Source organism: Eumetopias jubatus, unplaced genomic scaffold (assembly GCF_037043125.1).
Source record: "Eumetopias jubatus isolate StellerSeaLion01/CBP00866 unplaced genomic scaffold, mEumJub1_p1.0 scaffold_3, whole genome shotgun sequence".
Lineage (NCBI taxonomy): Eukaryota > Metazoa > Chordata > Mammalia > Carnivora > Otariidae > Eumetopias > Eumetopias jubatus.
This window is the reverse complement of record NW_028274809.1, coordinates 77,465,648-77,483,461: the sequence shown is the minus strand read 5'-3', so window position 1 is coordinate 77,483,461 and position 17,814 is coordinate 77,465,648. Positions and strand designations below refer to the sequence as shown.

The window sequence follows — 17,814 nt, the reverse complement described above, 5'->3', positions numbered from 1 at the left end:
CTGAAATGGGCATCTTCTTGGCTGTGGTTAAGCCAAGTTGGTGAGCCAACCCTTCCCCCCACCTTGTAAGTGCTGCAGTGATGTGGTTGGCACCCGCTTAGGAAGGGCACTTACCGGCCCAGTGTTTCTTACCCTAAAAGATTTGACTCATATTCTGAACCTCACCAGGGTTTTTAGCTCCACCCTTCCTCCTCACCTTGCCTCCCTGGTTTTCTTTACTTGTGATCATTCTCAGTGAAATACGAAGTTGCTCACTTTCAGAGCCTTGTGGGAAAAGTAACTGTTTCACACACGGTTCAGCTAATCTTCCTCTGGAAGCCTCAGCCAGCATTGCATGACCATATTCACATAACCCACTTTTGTAGCAGGCCACCCGTTTGTTCAAACTGACCCTCCAAATGACTTAGTATTTGGGTAGTTTGGGTCAAAACCAGCAGGACTGTTTTCTCAGCTGGTTTTCAATAATAACCAAGTTTTGTGGACCAATGATTTTCAAAAGCTTTGGCCTAATGGCCTTTTCTTCGGGCAGGAAAGGTGAACCTCCCTTCTTGCCTTACCCACTGTCTCCCACCCTCGTCAGCTCCTGCAGAAACAGAGGGAGAGGCACCGTCTAGGTCCCAACACTAAGGAGCTGATGTATGGGTTTTATTAAAGATCATGTGTAGATTATAAATTCCTATTAGAAGCAAGTATGTATTCAGAATCCTATTATAAATATAAACATTTCCAGAAAACTGCTTGGGGAACACAGGCAGGACTCTGATGGGCCCCGAATGGTTTTTGAGCTCTACTTTCTGAGAACCGAGGACCTGAGCAGAATGGTCAGGTTGTGACCACAGGTTCCCTTTTAAAACTTTACAGTTGTCTGAAAAACTGCAAGACACGGAGAATGAAGCCATGTCCAAGATTGTGGAACTGGAAAAGCAGCTCATGCAGAGGAACAAGGAGCTGGATGTTGTTCGAGTAAGTGTGCTGATGACAGCTGGCCCAGACGGGCATTGCAGGGAATGTGCACCAGTTTTAGTCCTAATAGAACGTGGAATACTTTCATGTCAGGGGAATGCATTGATGCAGCATATTTATTGGAACCATTTCAGAGGTGATACTCAGATGAAAATACACATAGGGTATGTATATACATGTGTGTGCAATCAAATGTTGGGAGTTCAGTCCTTATCACAGATTTTGAGAGCAACAATGTTTTCCCATATGGACGAGTCCTAGTTGATTCAGTGGATCACCCATTTGCTTGGAAATAAAAACACGGCATGGATTTAATTCATGCCCCTTATTTATTTTTATTAGGACTTGGACTTCTTTGTATTTTTTTGCTTTGCTTCTACTTGAAACCAGATTTGGTGGTTGCCATGGAAATGGTGAAATCAACATAGGCGAGACCTAATGGCATTCACCAAAAAATTAAAAAAAAAAGGGCAAAGCAAAACCAATTCATTTTGTTATCAGATAATCCCAGCTATTTTATTTGGCCTTAGCATTGTTTTACCTTATGTCAGGTATTTATGGAGTGCTATCCGTGTGCTTAGAACTGTCCAGAACATAAAATCACCAAAACGCCTGGAGGGCTTTCAGGCACATGGCTTGCCTTTACACCATCGTTGATGAAACGGCACATTTTATGCGATGGTTATCATGTCTGTGTGTGTTGCTTGATATTCTGACATGTCCTACAGTTAACTCTAGGAAATTTATTTTTTGGCACGCCATCGAGACAAAGTTGTAGCATATGGACTCAATTCAAGTCAGACTCTCAGATTATTAATAATAGACAGGGTGTGAAGAATGTTTCCCTGCCTGCTGGAGGTTTGTGGTGAGAGATCACATGTACAAGACCTAGCAAGTAAGTTCCATAAAATCCTTACACTGGAACCTCGGTGGGCCCCTAATAAAAGGAACGGGGACGGCCTTTAAATTGAAAATTGTAACTTTTTTGTTTTCTGCTAAAAACCTAGACAGAGCTAAGTAATCAGTCGAGGGACATACTGGCCTGTTCTGTTAACTGCATACCAAAGGGAAAATGTTACAAGGACTGCTGCCCTGAGCTTGGTCAAGGGGGCATTGTGAAGGCCAGAGAAACCCATTGAAGAACAGTCAGCTCCTGGTTATTCATGAGGAGATCGTTCCGTGCTTTGCAGATTTTTAATCCCAGTCTGACTTCCATCCAAATCTGACTTAGGGTCTTTTGTCTACTGTTAGCTGATATGTGTCTCAGAGTTACAAATAAATTTTAAAATAAAAGGAAAATATGCTGCCCCACCGAAATACCCTCAGGGTATTCCAGAGTCAGCTATAAAGTTATCTTTGGATCATCTCTGCCTTGTTCCTCTCTACCTGCAGGGAAAATTGAGTTAGCTGCACTTCTTAATAGAAAGAACTGTATTAACAGTAACAGTGGCTAGAATATATTACAGGCATTACCAATGAACAATTGATAATGAATGGGACTTCATAGGATCTGGCTCAGTTCCCTAGGATTCCTATGTATTTATGAGTGTCCTTTTTTTTTCTCCTTTCCTTTCCCTTTCCCTTTCCCTTTCCCTTTTCCTTTTCCTTTCCTTTCCTTTCCCTTCCTTTCCCTTTCCTTTCCCTTTCCTTTCCCTTTCCTTTCCCTTTCCTTTCCCTTTCCTTTCCCTTCCCATTCCCTTCCCTTTCCCTTCCCTTTCCCTCTTTCCCTTTCCCTTCCCTTTTTCTCTTTCCCTTTTCCTTTTTTTTTTTTTTGTTATTTTCTTGATCCGCAATTTGCCAATCTGATGGTAATAGGTATGAATGTCATGTGAAGTTAAACTCTTGATTGTGGACTCTTTTTGCAGGAAATCTACAAAGATGCAAATACCCAGGTTCACACATTAAGGAAAATGGTCAAAGAAAAAGAAGAAGCCATTCAAAGACAGTCAACTCTGGAAAAAAAGATTCATGAACTGGAGAAACAAGGGACCATTAAAATTCAGAAGAAAGGGGATGGGGACATCGCCATACTGCCAGTCGTGGCTTCTGGCACATTGTCCATGGGGTCAGAAGTGGCAGTGGGTAACTTTGTGGGACCAGTAACGGGGGTCGTCTCCTCGGGACCCTTGCCCCCTCCTCCCCCCCCACTACCTCCATCGGCAGACATGCCTGAAGCAGGTAAGAAGCCTCAGCGGGAGAACTGAAAGGGTATCGGGATATTTGTATTTCTTCTTTTATCCACTGTCCGTTTATGTCCTTTGTTTGCTTTTGTTGGCCGGTTCTTTTTTTTGATTTTAAAAACTTTTTACATTTTGAGATTAAGGTTCTAAAGCTGAAGCTTTTACGTATGTTGCAGTGTATTCTTTATTTGCCAGTGAGGACATTTTATAGTGTTTGAAAAAAATTCCCATGTCCTTTTAAGTGTTTTGTTTTTTGGATACTTTATGTGCACATGACATCCTGCAGGTGAAACCATTCCCCTGTTTTCAAAGGCAATTTGTTTCTGCTTTTTTTTGCTAGTGCAAAATGGTCCAGTAACGCCACCCATGCCACCACCGCCCCCGCCCCCACCCCCTCCCCCGCCTCCTCCCCCGCCACCCCCTCCCCCCCCTCTCCCAGGCCCTGCAGCTGAAACTGTGCTGGCTCCTCCTTTACCACCTCCTCCTCCTCCCTCTGCACCCCCGCTGCCCGGGACGGCCTCACCCACAGTGGTTTTCAACTCAGGATTAGCAGGTAAGAGCACAGAATTCAGACCCAGGTACCCGTGTACGAAATACTCATTTGTGTTACCTCCAGAGGCTTTAAAGCCTCTTTGAAAGTCCAGGTCTCTTGCAAGCCCATGTACCTCCTCTTAATCTAAGAGCAGTGCCGCTAATGTAGCCAGGAAAGGGGAAGCCATGCACAGGGGCATTTTTCTCTGCGTAGCTGTTGTTTCTCTCCAGCAGGGAGTTCTGATTTTGCAGACTTCCCACCTTCCACTCTCCCCACCTAGAAAGAGGAAGGAAGACAAGTTACCTTCTTAGGGGTCAGTGCATTTTCATGGATTCATGGAACACTTGTGGGCATCTGTACTAGTCGGAGCTCTGACACACGTTGCTTCTGGTGCTCTCGGCTCTGTTTTTGGAAGGTATTCACAGTGTCATTTACAAAAGGGGAAAATGGCTCTCTGTGTAATTGCCCGATGTAGGCTTCCAGGCATCTCTTCTGTGCATTTGAAGACCTCAGAATTCACTATAGTGCAACTGAAGCTTCAAGGGACGCGTTGCCAACAGCGGTATCTCTGTGCCTTGAAACGCTTCTGAATCGTGCACACTGCCCCCCTGCTAACAGGAGAGAATGCGGCATCCCCACCTCACCAGAAATAAAACAGGGTGTATGGGGGGCGAGACGAAGAGAGTGGTTCTAATGCCTTGAAATAGGAGTTCGGATTTTTTGACTCATGGAAGTGACTTTTTACTCTTTTCTAAAATACCACAAGCCATTTTCCCTGTCATGGAGCATTTCCCTGGCATTTTGAAATTGCCGTGAGCTCTGAGCTTTGCCGTGCTGTCTCTGTGACGTCAGAAAATTCTGCTTTCTCCTCCACTTCGGTCTCTTATTTCCACTCTGTTAGGTGCGGTAGTTCTCAGCCTTCTGTCCAATGTCTAATGACCATCTTAGCTGTGGGAGAGTCCCTTGACCGCCGTCCCATTCATCCTAGTGACCGAAGCCCTTTCAGGCACCAGAAAGCCACCCAAGAGCAACCTTATTCCACACCGAGTCTGTGGTGTTTCCTTCCACCCCAACTTCTGTAAAGTCCAAGAAACAAACAAGGGGCCTGTTGAAAGTAATGTTCACAGGAATCCAGTGATTCAGTTCTACCGTTCAAGGTCACCCCCATCTCCTCCTTTCTTCTAGAACTTTTATTGCTTCCTAAGGACAAAAGTTGAAGGTGTGTCATTGTGGAACTATTGGATTTTAGAATGTGAACCAAAAACCTCTTAGCAAGCCCCAGGAATTCCTTCTATCGACAGGCTGCTCTTAGGCACTGAGTGTGAAAACCTGTAGTTGCCATGTACGCCTGGCTCACAGATGAGGCTTCCCTCGTAGCACCCTGAGAGCATTCACCGTGGCTCGTGGTTGCTGTGGTGGCTCTCGTTGGGTACCACCTCCTTTCTCTTTGGCACAACCTAACACAATAGAGCCTCTACTTCCATCCACCGAGCTCTCACCTAGAACTCAGAACTGCCTTGGCGTGAGGCTGAGATGTGCAGGTCCAGGGCTCCCTTCGGAGTCTGGTCCCCTCTGGACTCTTCCCGTGACTTAATCTTGAACACTTGCAGGGTCTCTGGATTGCCTCAACTGTACGGCGTGGAACTCTGTTCAGCTGATGACCCACCGCTGCCTTCAGGGTTGCTGCAGCTGGAGGCTGTCCCCTTTGTGTCTTATACCATTTTTAGAGGGCTGTGGGTGGGACTTAAGAATCTCCTCTTCGGTGCCCTAAGTGTCCATTAAACAATGACAAGATGTTCTGTTTTACAAGATCTAAGGATTTTAAGACCGTTATGTAGCACATTTTGTGAGATGGGTTGCCAGTGTGTGGGGTAACTTTCTCCCTGGAATGAAGAAGCCAGACAGAATCAGGATGTCCCAGTAGAGGCAAGGGACAGAGCTGAGATGATATGCCCCGGGCTCCTGGAATCCAGAAACCTGTGACATTGCTAGGCCCTTGGATCCATGGGCAACAGGATGGCCTATCTCTTCGGTAGGCAATGACCCAGGTGTGTGCGTGGTGGCCAAGACGGGACCTGAATGCAGTCCTCTAATTTTATCTAGTGAAGTTGTCTTTGCATTTTAAAGAGAAAATGCACAGTGTGGAATGTATATTTGAAACGTTAGGCTTACCTCCTTACATCTGTGCTAGAGCAGTCTGGTTTCCATTTTCCGTGTCAGTCATCTGTGACAGATGCCTGGGCAGTCTGTAACCTTTGCTGTCTCTCTGGGAGAAGGTGCTTTGTGAGTTCACAGTGAGAATTTGTACTTGGCTGATGGTTTTCTTAAAACATTGCTCATATCTTATGGAATACCTAGCACAGTTCAATATGGCTGTTTGGGACCATGATGATGAGATCATTTTTTCCCCTCTTCTAAGAAGGATTACTTTTTAAAACAAAATAATGAGTCTTCAAGGCAGGCCCGAATGGAAATGCATTTATGGTTCTGTGCTGCCTTGTGAAATGTGTCCAAGAATGCTAAGAGTGCGTGAACTGCTGAGTGGCTTGACTCTAACCATATCTAATTTTATTTTTTTTATATTTTCTTTGTTCTTTCTGCTTCCACAAAAGATGGGCCAATCAAGCTTTTCTGTAGGTTGCTCTTCACTGAGTGTGGTATTTACCATGTGTTTCTGTTGATCACACTGTGCTTTCACATCTTTTCATTCCATCTTACACTGAACCATTGCATTTTGACCCTGTGTGTGCGGGAAGTCTCGCTATTGGTTGACAGTTGGTCTAGGTTTGCCCACACACTTTTTGTAAAAGAGATTATGGCTCTGTAAGCAGGCAGCCTGGATTTCATAGGCCATATTCCTTCCACCCTGAAAGAAAAGGAGTGTTTTTTTCTCTTAGTTTAATGGTCATAGCTGAATCTAAGGCCTCCGCTCTAGGAGGATTTTCAATTTATTCTGGGGAAAAAGGGTAGTTGCTCCACAGAACAAGGACAAACTGCTAGGTGCTGCTTTTCCAGGCCCTTCCTGCTGGTCTCCAGCTCTGTCCATGGAACACACGCCCACCCACACAGAGCCACTCCTTTAGCCTGAATGCTGCGAGCACAGTGTCTGTCATGGTCACCTGTAGGCCCCCTCTCCTGTAACCCACCCCTCATTCCCCAGATGGAGTTAGGACAGCTTTCTGAAAACTTTTTTTTTTTTTTTTGCCTGTGTTCTGATCTCAGGCTCATTCCTAATTTTGCTGACAAATTAAAAGTAGGGTAGCTGCAGATGGGATGACTTTCAGTGCATGTCCTGGGGCCTGCGGTGTCCATGGATGGATGGTGGAACCAAATGGCATGGACCCGCTGGCTCAGACTGTGGAAAGATCCCTGCACAGCTTCTCCCCTGCTCCCCCTTCTCCCTCCATATCGCTCACATGCCAGGCTAGAGGAAGGTCTGTTCCTTTGTCCCACAGAGGACACGGGTTTTCCTGGGCATTGTAGTCCAAAATGAAGTGCGGTGAGCTGTCCAACACTGTCGGGTGGTGGGGCTTATGGTGTCATGGTGGTAGAATGACCTGGTTTGGCAAAAGCTGTGTTTCTGTGTTCCTGCATGCTTTTGTGTGGATTTATCAGATGACATTCCTGCTGTGTATGTGGCCTTCGTAACTCTGGAGGAATGGCAGGCAGCCAGGGGAAAGCCCAGTGTGCATTGGGTTTATTTTGTTCTGTCCTGCCCTTCTCCCTCCCTTACTAATGATGGCAAATAGCGGAGCTCCCAAATAGTGTGCTGGGCAGCCCGGGACAGACTTAAGAAGGTATGTGTGTGTGTATATACATACACATACATACATACATATATATATATATATATATATCTACATATGTAGATGGTTTGGGAAGACTTCTTTATGATGTGTAATTAATTCGTGGAATTTTTGATGAATTTCCTTTTTTAGTGCATCTCCCCACTAAGAGGAGTTGACAATTCCTCACCTGACCCTCAAAGACAGATATCCCTTCCTCTCTATTAAGAGGTTTTCTGTGTTTTTCATGGGTTCATGGATGCCCTCTAGTCACATGTAGCTGACTCCTGGGGAGAACTTGCTCTTTAAAGTGGTGGGGGGGACAGGACCGTGGCCATTCTCGAAAAGCAGTACTAATCCTGATTTCTGAGTACCCCTTCTGTCGTCTTAAATATTTTCTATTTTGAGCTGTTCGTGGCCTTTGGTCTGGTTGGGATAACTCAGCATCAGTATAATCCCCATTGTCAAAATGGCCCACAAGAATGTGTTGCTCCAGCAGAAAGCCAGCCTTCCTGACATCACAATCCTGGTGCTGTAGTCAGCCACTTACCTGCAGTCTCTGATTGTCTTTTAAGATTGGTTTGGAAATATGTGTTCTAGAACCAAGAATTTAAGATTTCACAATCTGACTCACACTCACCAGTGTCATAGAGCATTTGTCCTCTCTGCTGTCTAACATTATTAATAATTTTTGCTCCCCAATAGTTTGTCTTAAGCATTGTCCTAACATTGTGAGTGTAACAGAGCAATCCATTTGCCTGCATTAAAAAACAACAACAACAAAACAACACCTGGCTCTTAGCCAACTTTACCATAATGTTGTATCATTCAACCAAATGACCTCAGATTGCCCTAGCCAAAGCCATGTGTGATGTTTTGTGTGTTTAAAAACACTTGGGCGCCTCTTGCCTGTGTTCCCCCAGTGTTAAAGTGTCATCTGCAAGGACTGTTCTCTGATTATTCTTGAGGATCGTGGGGTTTTGGTGGAGTCTTAATTTCATCCTCTCTGACTTCTGTAGCTGTGAAAATTAAGAAGCCAATCAAGACGAAATTCAGAATGCCAGTTTTTAACTGGGTTGCCCTGAAACCAAATCAGATCAATGGCACGGTCTTCAACGAAATTGATGATGAGCGAATTCTGGAGGTATCTTTCTCATTGGTTAGAAACAGGGAGGGCTCTCTGGGCAGCAAAGCTAAAATGGGTGCTCTGCTAACCTGGAAGGTTCAGTGACACAATGCCAGTGTTTTAAATGCCTTGATGTAAAGAAGAAAAGGATTTTTAATATTAGAGAGTAAAATTGGACACTATTTTGTAAGGTGGTTTCAAAACTGTGTTTAAAAAGTTATGTTACGGGGCACCTGGGTGGCTCAGTCTGTTAAGTGTCTGCCTTCAGCTCAGGTCATGATCCCAGGGTCCTGGGATCGAGCCCTGCATAGGGCTCCCTGCTCAGCTGGGAGCCTGCTTCTCCCTCTCCCTCTGCCTGCCACTCTGCCTACTGTGTTCTCTATCAAATAAATAAATAAAATCTTTAAAAAAAAGTTATGTTACTATGGATTGGTTGTAATTATCCTCAGTGGATGCCACAAAATATGTATCTGACATAAGCCCTGCCCTTCATCTATAAAAGGGCATAAAAAAACCCTTTATTGAACTCTAAGTGAAAAAGAACTCAATAATCACACTCACTATCTGGTTTGATAGTTTTAGCCTGTGGTGGCTGGCCCTGCAAGGTAATTCGGGAAGAGCTGTTGAGTTGGCCAGATGGAATCAGTTCTCTAGTTCAGACGTTCATAGCTGTATGTGTGGCCTGAGTCATGCCATAGCACGAACAGGAAAATAGAGTAAGCCATGGTCAAAGGCAAGTACTGAGTAGAAAAAGGAAGTTCTTTGATGCTTAAGAAACTGGCAGAATGGTTTCCGACTTAATTTTTAGGTGTAATCCAATTTGCCTATTTCATCCCTCTCTACTCCAGGATTTAAATGTGGATGAATTTGAGGAAATATTTAAGACAAAAGCCCAAGGTCCTGCCATTGATCTTTCTTCAAGCAAACAGAAGATAACACAGAAGGGATCCAACAAAGTGACATTACTAGAAGCAAATAGGGCCAAAAATCTTGCCATAACTTTAAGGAAAGCTGGAAAGACTGCTGATGAGATATGTAAAGCTATACATGTGTAAGTTCAGGGCATTCTGGAAAATTCTATTCCAGTGAATTTAGGATAAAAACAAAAATAAGAAAGTTATGATTGGTAGATAACATAAATATTTCAATAGGGCAAGATGGAAGATAAAAGATGGAGCAGTCCTTGATATCCACATACCAAAGCTTCCCTTTGTTAAGTATGTGTGACTTCAGAGTTGAATGGAATGCTAGCACTAAAGAGGCAGGCCAGAAATTACCCTTGTGAGCGCTGTATTCCAGCGAAAATCATTTTAGAAGAGTAACAACTGGATCAGGACATCATTTATTAACTTGGTCTGCTTTCCTGTATGTCTATAGCAATGCATACCTACAAGGAGTGGAGAATTACAGATGCTAAAAAAAGGGGGAGACTGTTCATTTGCTCTGGAGTATCTGAATTTTCTCTGGATTTGTTGAATACAAATTTGATGGCATTTGTGGAATGATACAATTCAGTGCCAGATGCAAATGTGATACAGATGCATATTTTAGTTCATAACAATAGGAATGTGATTCCTGTTTCTCTTAGCAGCTTTCAGGAAATTTTAAAGTTCAGTTCTTTTCTTATCCCTGGATTGCAGAGAAGGCATTGGTTTTATTTACTTTTCTATGAGAGGAATCTTTCTGCCCTTCTTGTGGTCATGATGGATTTCAAATATGATTAGGAACAAATGTTTTAGATGTGTTAGGAATGAATTCAGTGTAAATTGGTATTTCGTAAATTTCGGTAAGAGATCTTTAGGGGAGTATGTGACCCTCAGAAATCATTTGTTCCAATTTCATGTCCTCAGGATGAAAATCCAATAGTCTGGTGTATCCTGTATTCTGTTCTGATTTCTGATGTTGAAACATGATAGGCATTCTGGTTTTTAATCTATAGATGCCATATGTATCATGATGATTAGATATAATTCTATCACTTTGCTGAACAAAGATTGTCCAGGGAAGAAAATAGAGATTGTAGCAAATATTCTATTTGTTCAAATTGAGCATATATCCAAAGAGACCTGATATACCTTCAAGGGATGTACGCATTTAAACCAAAACATCCGTTTAGTACAGGCATTTGGATACCTTTTTTTTCCTAACGTAGAAAAAATAGTCCAGACTGTTGGTTTAATTGAAAAATATTAGAGTTTACCAGATATTCTGTAATTGTGTGTATAATATCAGTCTCCTTAATTAGCAGTACTTAATATGCCTTAAAAACTGTGTCCTTGAACCACTTAAACATCAGATGCTTCAGCCTTCCTTCTTGCTCTTCCTGTCATTTAAGTGTTGCTTTCTGGAGACTTAGAAATGGGCTAAAAACTGAGTATGGATGTTGTGATGAGGTCTAGGTTCTCAGAAAGGACCATTGGAGCTACTTGTTGGGCAGTCATGAGCCAGCACCAAGTGGCATCTCCACCGTTTGGCTGTAGACATCATCAGTTCGTTGCAATGGTGGTTGAAGAGCAGGACCAAATGGGGGTGCGGTTGTAAAGGTAGGAGGTTTTCTCTCTAACACTGACGTGTCCACATCTGTCTTCAGATTTGACTTGAAGACATTGCCTGTAGACTTTGTAGAATGTTTGATGAGGTTCTTGCCAACTGAGAACGAGGTGAAAATGTTTCGGCTCTATGAGCGGGAAAGGAAGCCCCTGGAGAACTTGTCAGATGAAGACCGGTTCATGATGCAGTTCAGTAAAATTGAGAGACTCATGCAGAAGATGACCATCATGGCCTTCATTGGGAACTTTGCGGAAAGCATTCAGATGCTGACTCCTGTAAGTGGACCAGCTCTGGCAGGGATACAGTATCATTTTTTCTTTTAAGTCTCTTCCAAAATTGTATTTAACATCATGGGCTCTAAAGACTCCTTCCCAGAACTTTCTAGATTGCATTTTTATTTTGTCCATTCCTTTTCACATTGTGTATGCCAACTAAATGTGAAAATGGTGAATTTCCATTTTCCATACTGCTATTCTCCTCCATAGAATGCCATTTTCTGTGTCTACAGATGTCCTCCAGGTTTCCCCTTCAATACATAGGACCAGGAAGATCATTTTCTCAAACTTGTTCCCCTCCTGAAGATACCAGTCGTCCGACTGACTGGGTTGGCAAGACTAAAAATGTTGCTTTCATTTCTAAAAATGATCCTGTATCTTTAATGAACAGGCTTATTGGCTTTCATTGGAAGCATTATAAATTTACCACAGGAGTCTTTTTCCTTGGAAATCTGCTATAGTACACCATGGTGATGGAGAAATAGTAGCCAACCATCTCTTGTTTCTTTGTGTTAATCTGGTAGAGACTTTTGAATATTGTAAACATAAATATCATAAATAGTTCTTTCCCAGTTCTGTTTCTAAATACACTTTTGTTAATTACTGATTACAGTAGCATGTCTGTTCACAATATGTTCTGAGGACTTCTGGAGGGTTTGTATTTCTTTGCTGTTTTGTTTTCATTCCTGGACAACTCCAATGATTTAAAAACATGGTTCCAGGTGGTGGGCAGGGAATTGAGTTCTACTAGAAGATGCTGTTGACTCTAAGCTCTGAGTCCCATTGGTTACAGATTTTGTGATAAGCAAGTTCTGACATTTCTTCTCATTTCAAATACTTTGAGAGAAGAGCTTGCATGTAAGGATATGATTGCCTAAGACCCTAGCAGGACAACTTAAATTTGTTATGTTGAGGAAAAATGGAACCTCAGCATTAAGGCTTTAAGGTCTAAATGCAGGTCTATTTTCTTTTGTGTTAAATTTTAGTTTCTAATTAGAGTTTATTTTTAACATGTCTCTTTCTCTCTCCCCTCCCCTTCCTTCCTTTGAATGGAATCTAGCAACTGCACTCAATTATAGCAGCATCTGTCTCTATAAAGTCATCCCAAAAACTCAAGAAAATTCTGGAGGCAAGTAAAGTTTTCCTCATATACATACAGGGAAGAATTGACTTGTCAGCTGAATTCCTGGGCCTGGGAATGCCTGGGATGCTCTACTAATGGGCTTCTTTCTCTCTCTCTCCTCTCTCTCATTTTGCAGATCATCTTGGCCCTTGGAAACTATATGAATAGCAGTAAACGAGGAGCAGTTTATGGATTTAAACTTCAGAGTTTAGATCTGGTGAGTGAACTAAAAGAAATGCAAGGCTCTTCAAGGGACAAAAGAGCTGGCAGAGATTTAAGTCCCAGAGTGGAGGAGAGTCAGCTCTTGGAAATGGGAGTGGGATTTTTTTTTTCCAGAAATAAACAAAGGTTTTTTTTTTTAATTTTCAAATATCAAAAACATTAGATAATGTATGTTTTTCAAACAATGATATTCTAAAATTAGAGGAATAATTTTAGTGAATTCAGTGAATGTGAAACCGAAATCAACCAAGTATTGTCTGCTAGTTGGAGAACCGACTGGTATAATTTTTTGGAACATCATTTGGCAACGAGCACTTAGAACCTTAAAAATCCTCATGCCTTTTGACCCAGTGTTTCCATATCTGGGACTCTTTCCTCAGGAATCTGAATTATGGATGCTTTATTTTAGAATTGCAAATAATTAGAAACAATGTAAAGATCCAACATTTTGGAAAATTATTAACTATAACAATAGTTAATATGGTGAACTATTCTTCAACTCTTAGAGTGTGAAGAATTTTCAAAGAAATAGATAATCTTGTGTTTAGGAAAGAGTATAAATTGCATGGACTAATTGATTTCACTCAAGTAAAATACGCAGGAAAAACCTGAACGGAAGTGGGTTAAGATACTAACGGAGAGATTGGACAGAATGAGGGATTTTTTTTCCAAAGTGCTTCTTTTTACTTTTCTGTATTTTCTAAATATACATATGTATGTATTTTATCTATATATCTATCCCACTCCCCCCCCTTCCCTGGATGGAAAAGTGTGTGCTGCTTTTCGGAGTCATCTGACTTAGATGGGCAGGACTAGAGACAATCCTCCGTGAAATCCTCTTCCCCCAAGGCTGTGTGGGGCTAACGTGGCTTCCACGTGAGAAGGTTGGGCAGTGGGTTGAGTCCCGGGCCCTGGGGAGACATGGCTGTTTGGTAGGGAGTGTCCAGTGAGTCCCAGTTCTGGCCCAGGAGGGTCATGTGTGGTAAGCCCAGCTGCTTTGTGTCATGGAGGCTGGGGAATGAGCGAGCGCTGGACTAGAAACGTGTAGACTGCAGGGTGGGAGTCCTATCTTGTGGGCAGTACCTGCACGCCTGCCGGTTCCACGCTCACTCTTCTGCTCCTTCGCTTTGGAAAGCACTCAAACTGGGGGCTTCCTACTTCTTAGCCAGCGGAGGTGGTGTGGCAGATGTGCGGTGGGGAGGTTTTGTGTGGGTAGAGATGTGTGTTGGAATCGTCCCCAACACTGAACGTACCCCCGGTTGGAGAGGTCCTGTGGTCTCTTTTACAAGTTAGTGGGCCGGTTTAGTGAAGAACATGTCCAGACTTGATCCTCCCATGGGGGTATTTTTTGTCCACTTTGGGGTGCTGTACTCAGATACTCTGAGTGGGAGGACATCATGTCGGGGGCAAGCTTCCCATCTTCTTTCACTCTAACCCATATTCCTTTTGTTTTCAGCTCTTAGATACAAAGTCAACAGACCGAAAGCAAACACTGTTGCACTACATTTCAAATGTGGTAAAAGAGAAATATCACCAAGTGTCCCTGTTTTATAATGAGCTTCACTATGTGGAGAAAGCTGCTGCAGGTACTTGACTTCTGCTCTTCCTGTTACTCTTGGGTATCAAGTGCCTTTAATCATGGGTCCTGGGGGAGCCATCCCCTGCTTCTTTGGAACCCCTTTGGAAAGGCAAGGTGAAAAGTCGGATGCTCTCGGCTGGAGTGTGTAGGCCATGGTGTTGCCCACGCCTGGGAGCCATAGCAACTAGGGACACAAGGGAGACCTCTCTGTGTCCTCTGCACAGAGTCGGGGCTCTGGACCTTGGGCAGCTTCCCTCTTCCATTCGATGTCCTTCTTAGTCTATTGCTGTTGTTGAAACACGAGAGAGAAAATCTGAAAATCACCCCCCAAGAAATACTTCAGTTTGATTTTGTGCCATCCCACTTGCTCAGGTTTGGTAGTTCCAAGGATTGTGCCTTAGCCTGAGCACAAGCTAAATTATCAGTACTTTTGGCTGTTATTTTGCCATAGCAGTTACCCATTTTCTCATTTAAATCATCAAGTGGTTCTGAGATGGCTGGGCTATAGTAGGTACGTAATGGTATCCCCATGTTACCGATGAGAAAACTGACACTTTTAGAGGTTACGTAGCTTGCCCAAGGTCACATGTGTAGAACGTGATAGAAACAGGACTAGAACCCACGTCTTCTCATATACTTTATTGTCTAATGTACCACGTCCTCTCCAAAGATTGTTCACTTGATCTCAGCCAGAAGGCCGAGAAGCGATCCAAAGACTTTTTCAGCTAGAAAAAGGAACCAGAAGCACATTGACCCCAGAGTTGATTACATACTGTGATTCTCACATTAGGATCTTGAGCCCCGAGCAGCCAAGGTGTTTATTATAAATTCATATTCCCGGGGCCTACTTCAGACTTAGTGAATTAAATCTTTTTGGGCAAGGCTTTCTCTGACTTCCTCAAAGTAAATGGCCGCTCCTTTTGTGTTCTTACTGCAGAGCACTCCGCACTACTCTTTCATACAAGATTTCTCAAATTTTATTATAACGGTTTGCATGTCCATTCCAATCTGTGGATTTATGAGTATAACCAAGTTTTATTTATAATTCCTGTAGCCCCTAGTAAATTGCTGGGCGCATAGGTAGATGAGTGAATGAATGAATGAGGTGATGCAGTGCTAACTGGGGACGGGTACTGAGGGAGCCCTAGTGGAGGCTGAGAAGCAGGGGAGACTGATATTTTGACTGTGGAGAGCTGTGCAGAGCAGGCTGTGACAGATCCACTGAGGGCTCAGGGCTCCGCAGGCAGTGATTTTCCTCCTTCCAGGTTTCTCTTTGCCTAAATTTAGGGATTCTTTAGCATCACAATTCTAATTAAAAAAAAAAAAAAAAGTTTAACAAAAATTTTTGTTTTGACCATTTTGTTTGGCCCAACTGAGATTCCCCAGAAGCGTTGAAAAAAATCAGTCAGGGCAGGTGGAGAGATGGAGGTTCTCTGGCTGCATTGTTCTCTGTGTTCTCTCCCTGGTGTCCAGGTGAGCTGACATGTATTCTTTATACCTTCACTCCTTTATTCAGTCACTCCCTTTGCTGATCCAGTGAGCCTTTCTGAGTCCCTGTGGTGTACTGGGCACTGTCCTAGGCATTGAGGAGTCAGAGTTGAGTAAGACCGTGTGAGTCTAGCAAGGGAAAAACCTAACTGCCTTGTGTAATTCATCCACGTGCAGAGCTGAGTCGGGCAGCAGGGAGCCAGAGGGGAAGGTGGGTGTGGAAGGTACCAGGAAGACTGCTCTGGGAGGGTGGCCACACTGCAGATGGAAAGGTTCGTGCTGAGAAGTCCTTCTGAAGCAGGGAAGGCTTCTTTGACAAGAAGCTGTCCAAGCTTGCTTGGTTTCTAGTGGTCAGTGGTACTAAAGTTCGACATCTCAGTGCTACCCCCTGCTGGAGAGCCACAGAAATGTAAATGAGGTCAGAGTGTTAGAGGATCAGATCCTGGGCCCTGCACAGTTAAGGAGTCTCTGAGCCTACAGACCCACGGATAGGTTATCCTCCTGTAAGGCAGATGGAATAGTTTGGTATAATCCCAGAATGTGGAGTCCATGGTTGTTCTCTGAACTCCATTTTGGCCACTTCCTACCTGTGCAACATAGGGCAGGCCATGTAACCTCTTTATGCTGCTTTTTGTTGTTGGCAAGTTGGACTAAGTGCAAATGAATTAGTGCATATACAGAAATTAATGCCGCGTGGGGTAGCGAGCACTAGTAAATTATTCATATTGTAAAGTCTTTGCTCTGAAAGATATAAGGTCCTTGAGTGACCCTAGGAATCCACTGAGAACTGGGCTTACCAGCCAGACTCACTGGGGTTTTGACATTCATGGGGACATTGCTGTCTCTACTTCAGTCTCCCTCGAAAATGTGTTGCTGGACGTCAAGGAGCTCCAGAGGGGCATGGACTTAACCAAGAGGGAGTACACCATGCATGACCACAACACACTGCTGAAAGAGTTCATCCTCAACAATGAGGGGAAGCTGAAGAAGCTGCAGGATGATGCCAAGATTGCACAGGTAAGCATCTGTGCTCCGGACACTCGCAAGGACGTGATTGGATCCCTTAAACCCACCCAGGTGCTGGCCTGGCCTTGGGGGAGAATTGCCCTCTGTCTGCTGAGGGTAGATTTCTTCTGTAGCTAATGACTCCTGTGGGTGAGATCTTTCTGAATATTGTCCCTGCTCTGTTCCTTGTCCTCTTCTGATTTGGAGTCTTCGCTCTCTTCTCTAGAGGCTCTCCCTCTCCCCTTCCCCTCCCCTTTTAGTCCTAGGCTCCTTCTCTGGGAGTCCTATATTCATTTCAGCCAACAGTCATTCCTGTGTTTAGCAAAGCACTGCTCCTTCCCAGTGTGTTGGGTTTCTGTAGGCCTGACTTCGAAATCTTATAGTACACTGGGGGTTAAGTTTACACACTTAAAAAACAGCCAACGTGGACTGCATGCCGTCACAGAAGGAAAGGCAGAGTGTGGTGGGGACTCAGAATGCAGATGGGGTGGGACAGTTCCCGAAAGAGGCTGTCTTGTGCCAGGAATGAGTTTAAGCAGAGAAGTGAGTGTCCCTGAGGTGGGGACACTGTAAGGAGCATCGAAGCAGCCAGCTGGAATTGGAGTCTGAGTGACTTCTGAGATCCCTTCTAACACTTGTCTGCCATGGCGTTAGGAAGCTCTTGAAAGGAGTAGTTCCTCGTGTGTGTGTGTGTGTGTGTGTGTGTGTGTGTGTGTGTGTGTGTGTGTGTGTGTGTGAGAGAGAGAGAGAGAGAGAGAGAGGCAGAGGCGGTGTGTAGAAGTGCAGGTGGTCCCCGAGATGAGTCCTGTGCGGCACTATTGCCTTCTGCTCTCTTAGCCTAGGCGTTCAGAGGACACCAGAGGCTGGAGAAGGTCATGGGAGCGTGAGGGGGCCGTGGGAGAGCTGTGGCAGTGGCTGGATCCTCCCTACCGCTCTGCTGCTCTTCCCCCAGGGGGTCAAGTTCACATGCTGGACCTTACGAAACT

General features: G+C 44.0%; 1 protein-coding gene across 4 annotated transcripts in view; it reads left to right on the top strand.

Annotated features, from left to right (window-relative positions):
• Window positions 1-17,814, top strand: part of FMNL2 (formin like 2) — a 300,782-nt gene that overhangs the window by 271,930 nt on the left and 11,038 nt on the right. For all 4 annotated transcript variants that reach the window (XM_028113079.2, XM_028113081.2, XM_028113080.2 and 1 more), the window contains exons 13-22: window positions 862-963; window positions 2,829-3,141; window positions 3,484-3,696; window positions 8,480-8,604; window positions 9,435-9,637; window positions 11,177-11,411; window positions 12,472-12,540; window positions 12,671-12,751; window positions 14,213-14,342; window positions 16,677-16,840. In XM_028113079.2, coding sequence (XP_027968880.1) covers window positions 862-963; window positions 2,829-3,141; window positions 3,484-3,696; window positions 8,480-8,604; window positions 9,435-9,637; window positions 11,177-11,411; window positions 12,472-12,540; window positions 12,671-12,751; window positions 14,213-14,342; window positions 16,677-16,840 — 1,635 coding nt within the window. The remainder of the gene's footprint in view (window positions 1-861; window positions 964-2,828; window positions 3,142-3,483; window positions 3,697-8,479; window positions 8,605-9,434; window positions 9,638-11,176; window positions 11,412-12,471; window positions 12,541-12,670; window positions 12,752-14,212; window positions 14,343-16,676; window positions 16,841-17,814) is intronic.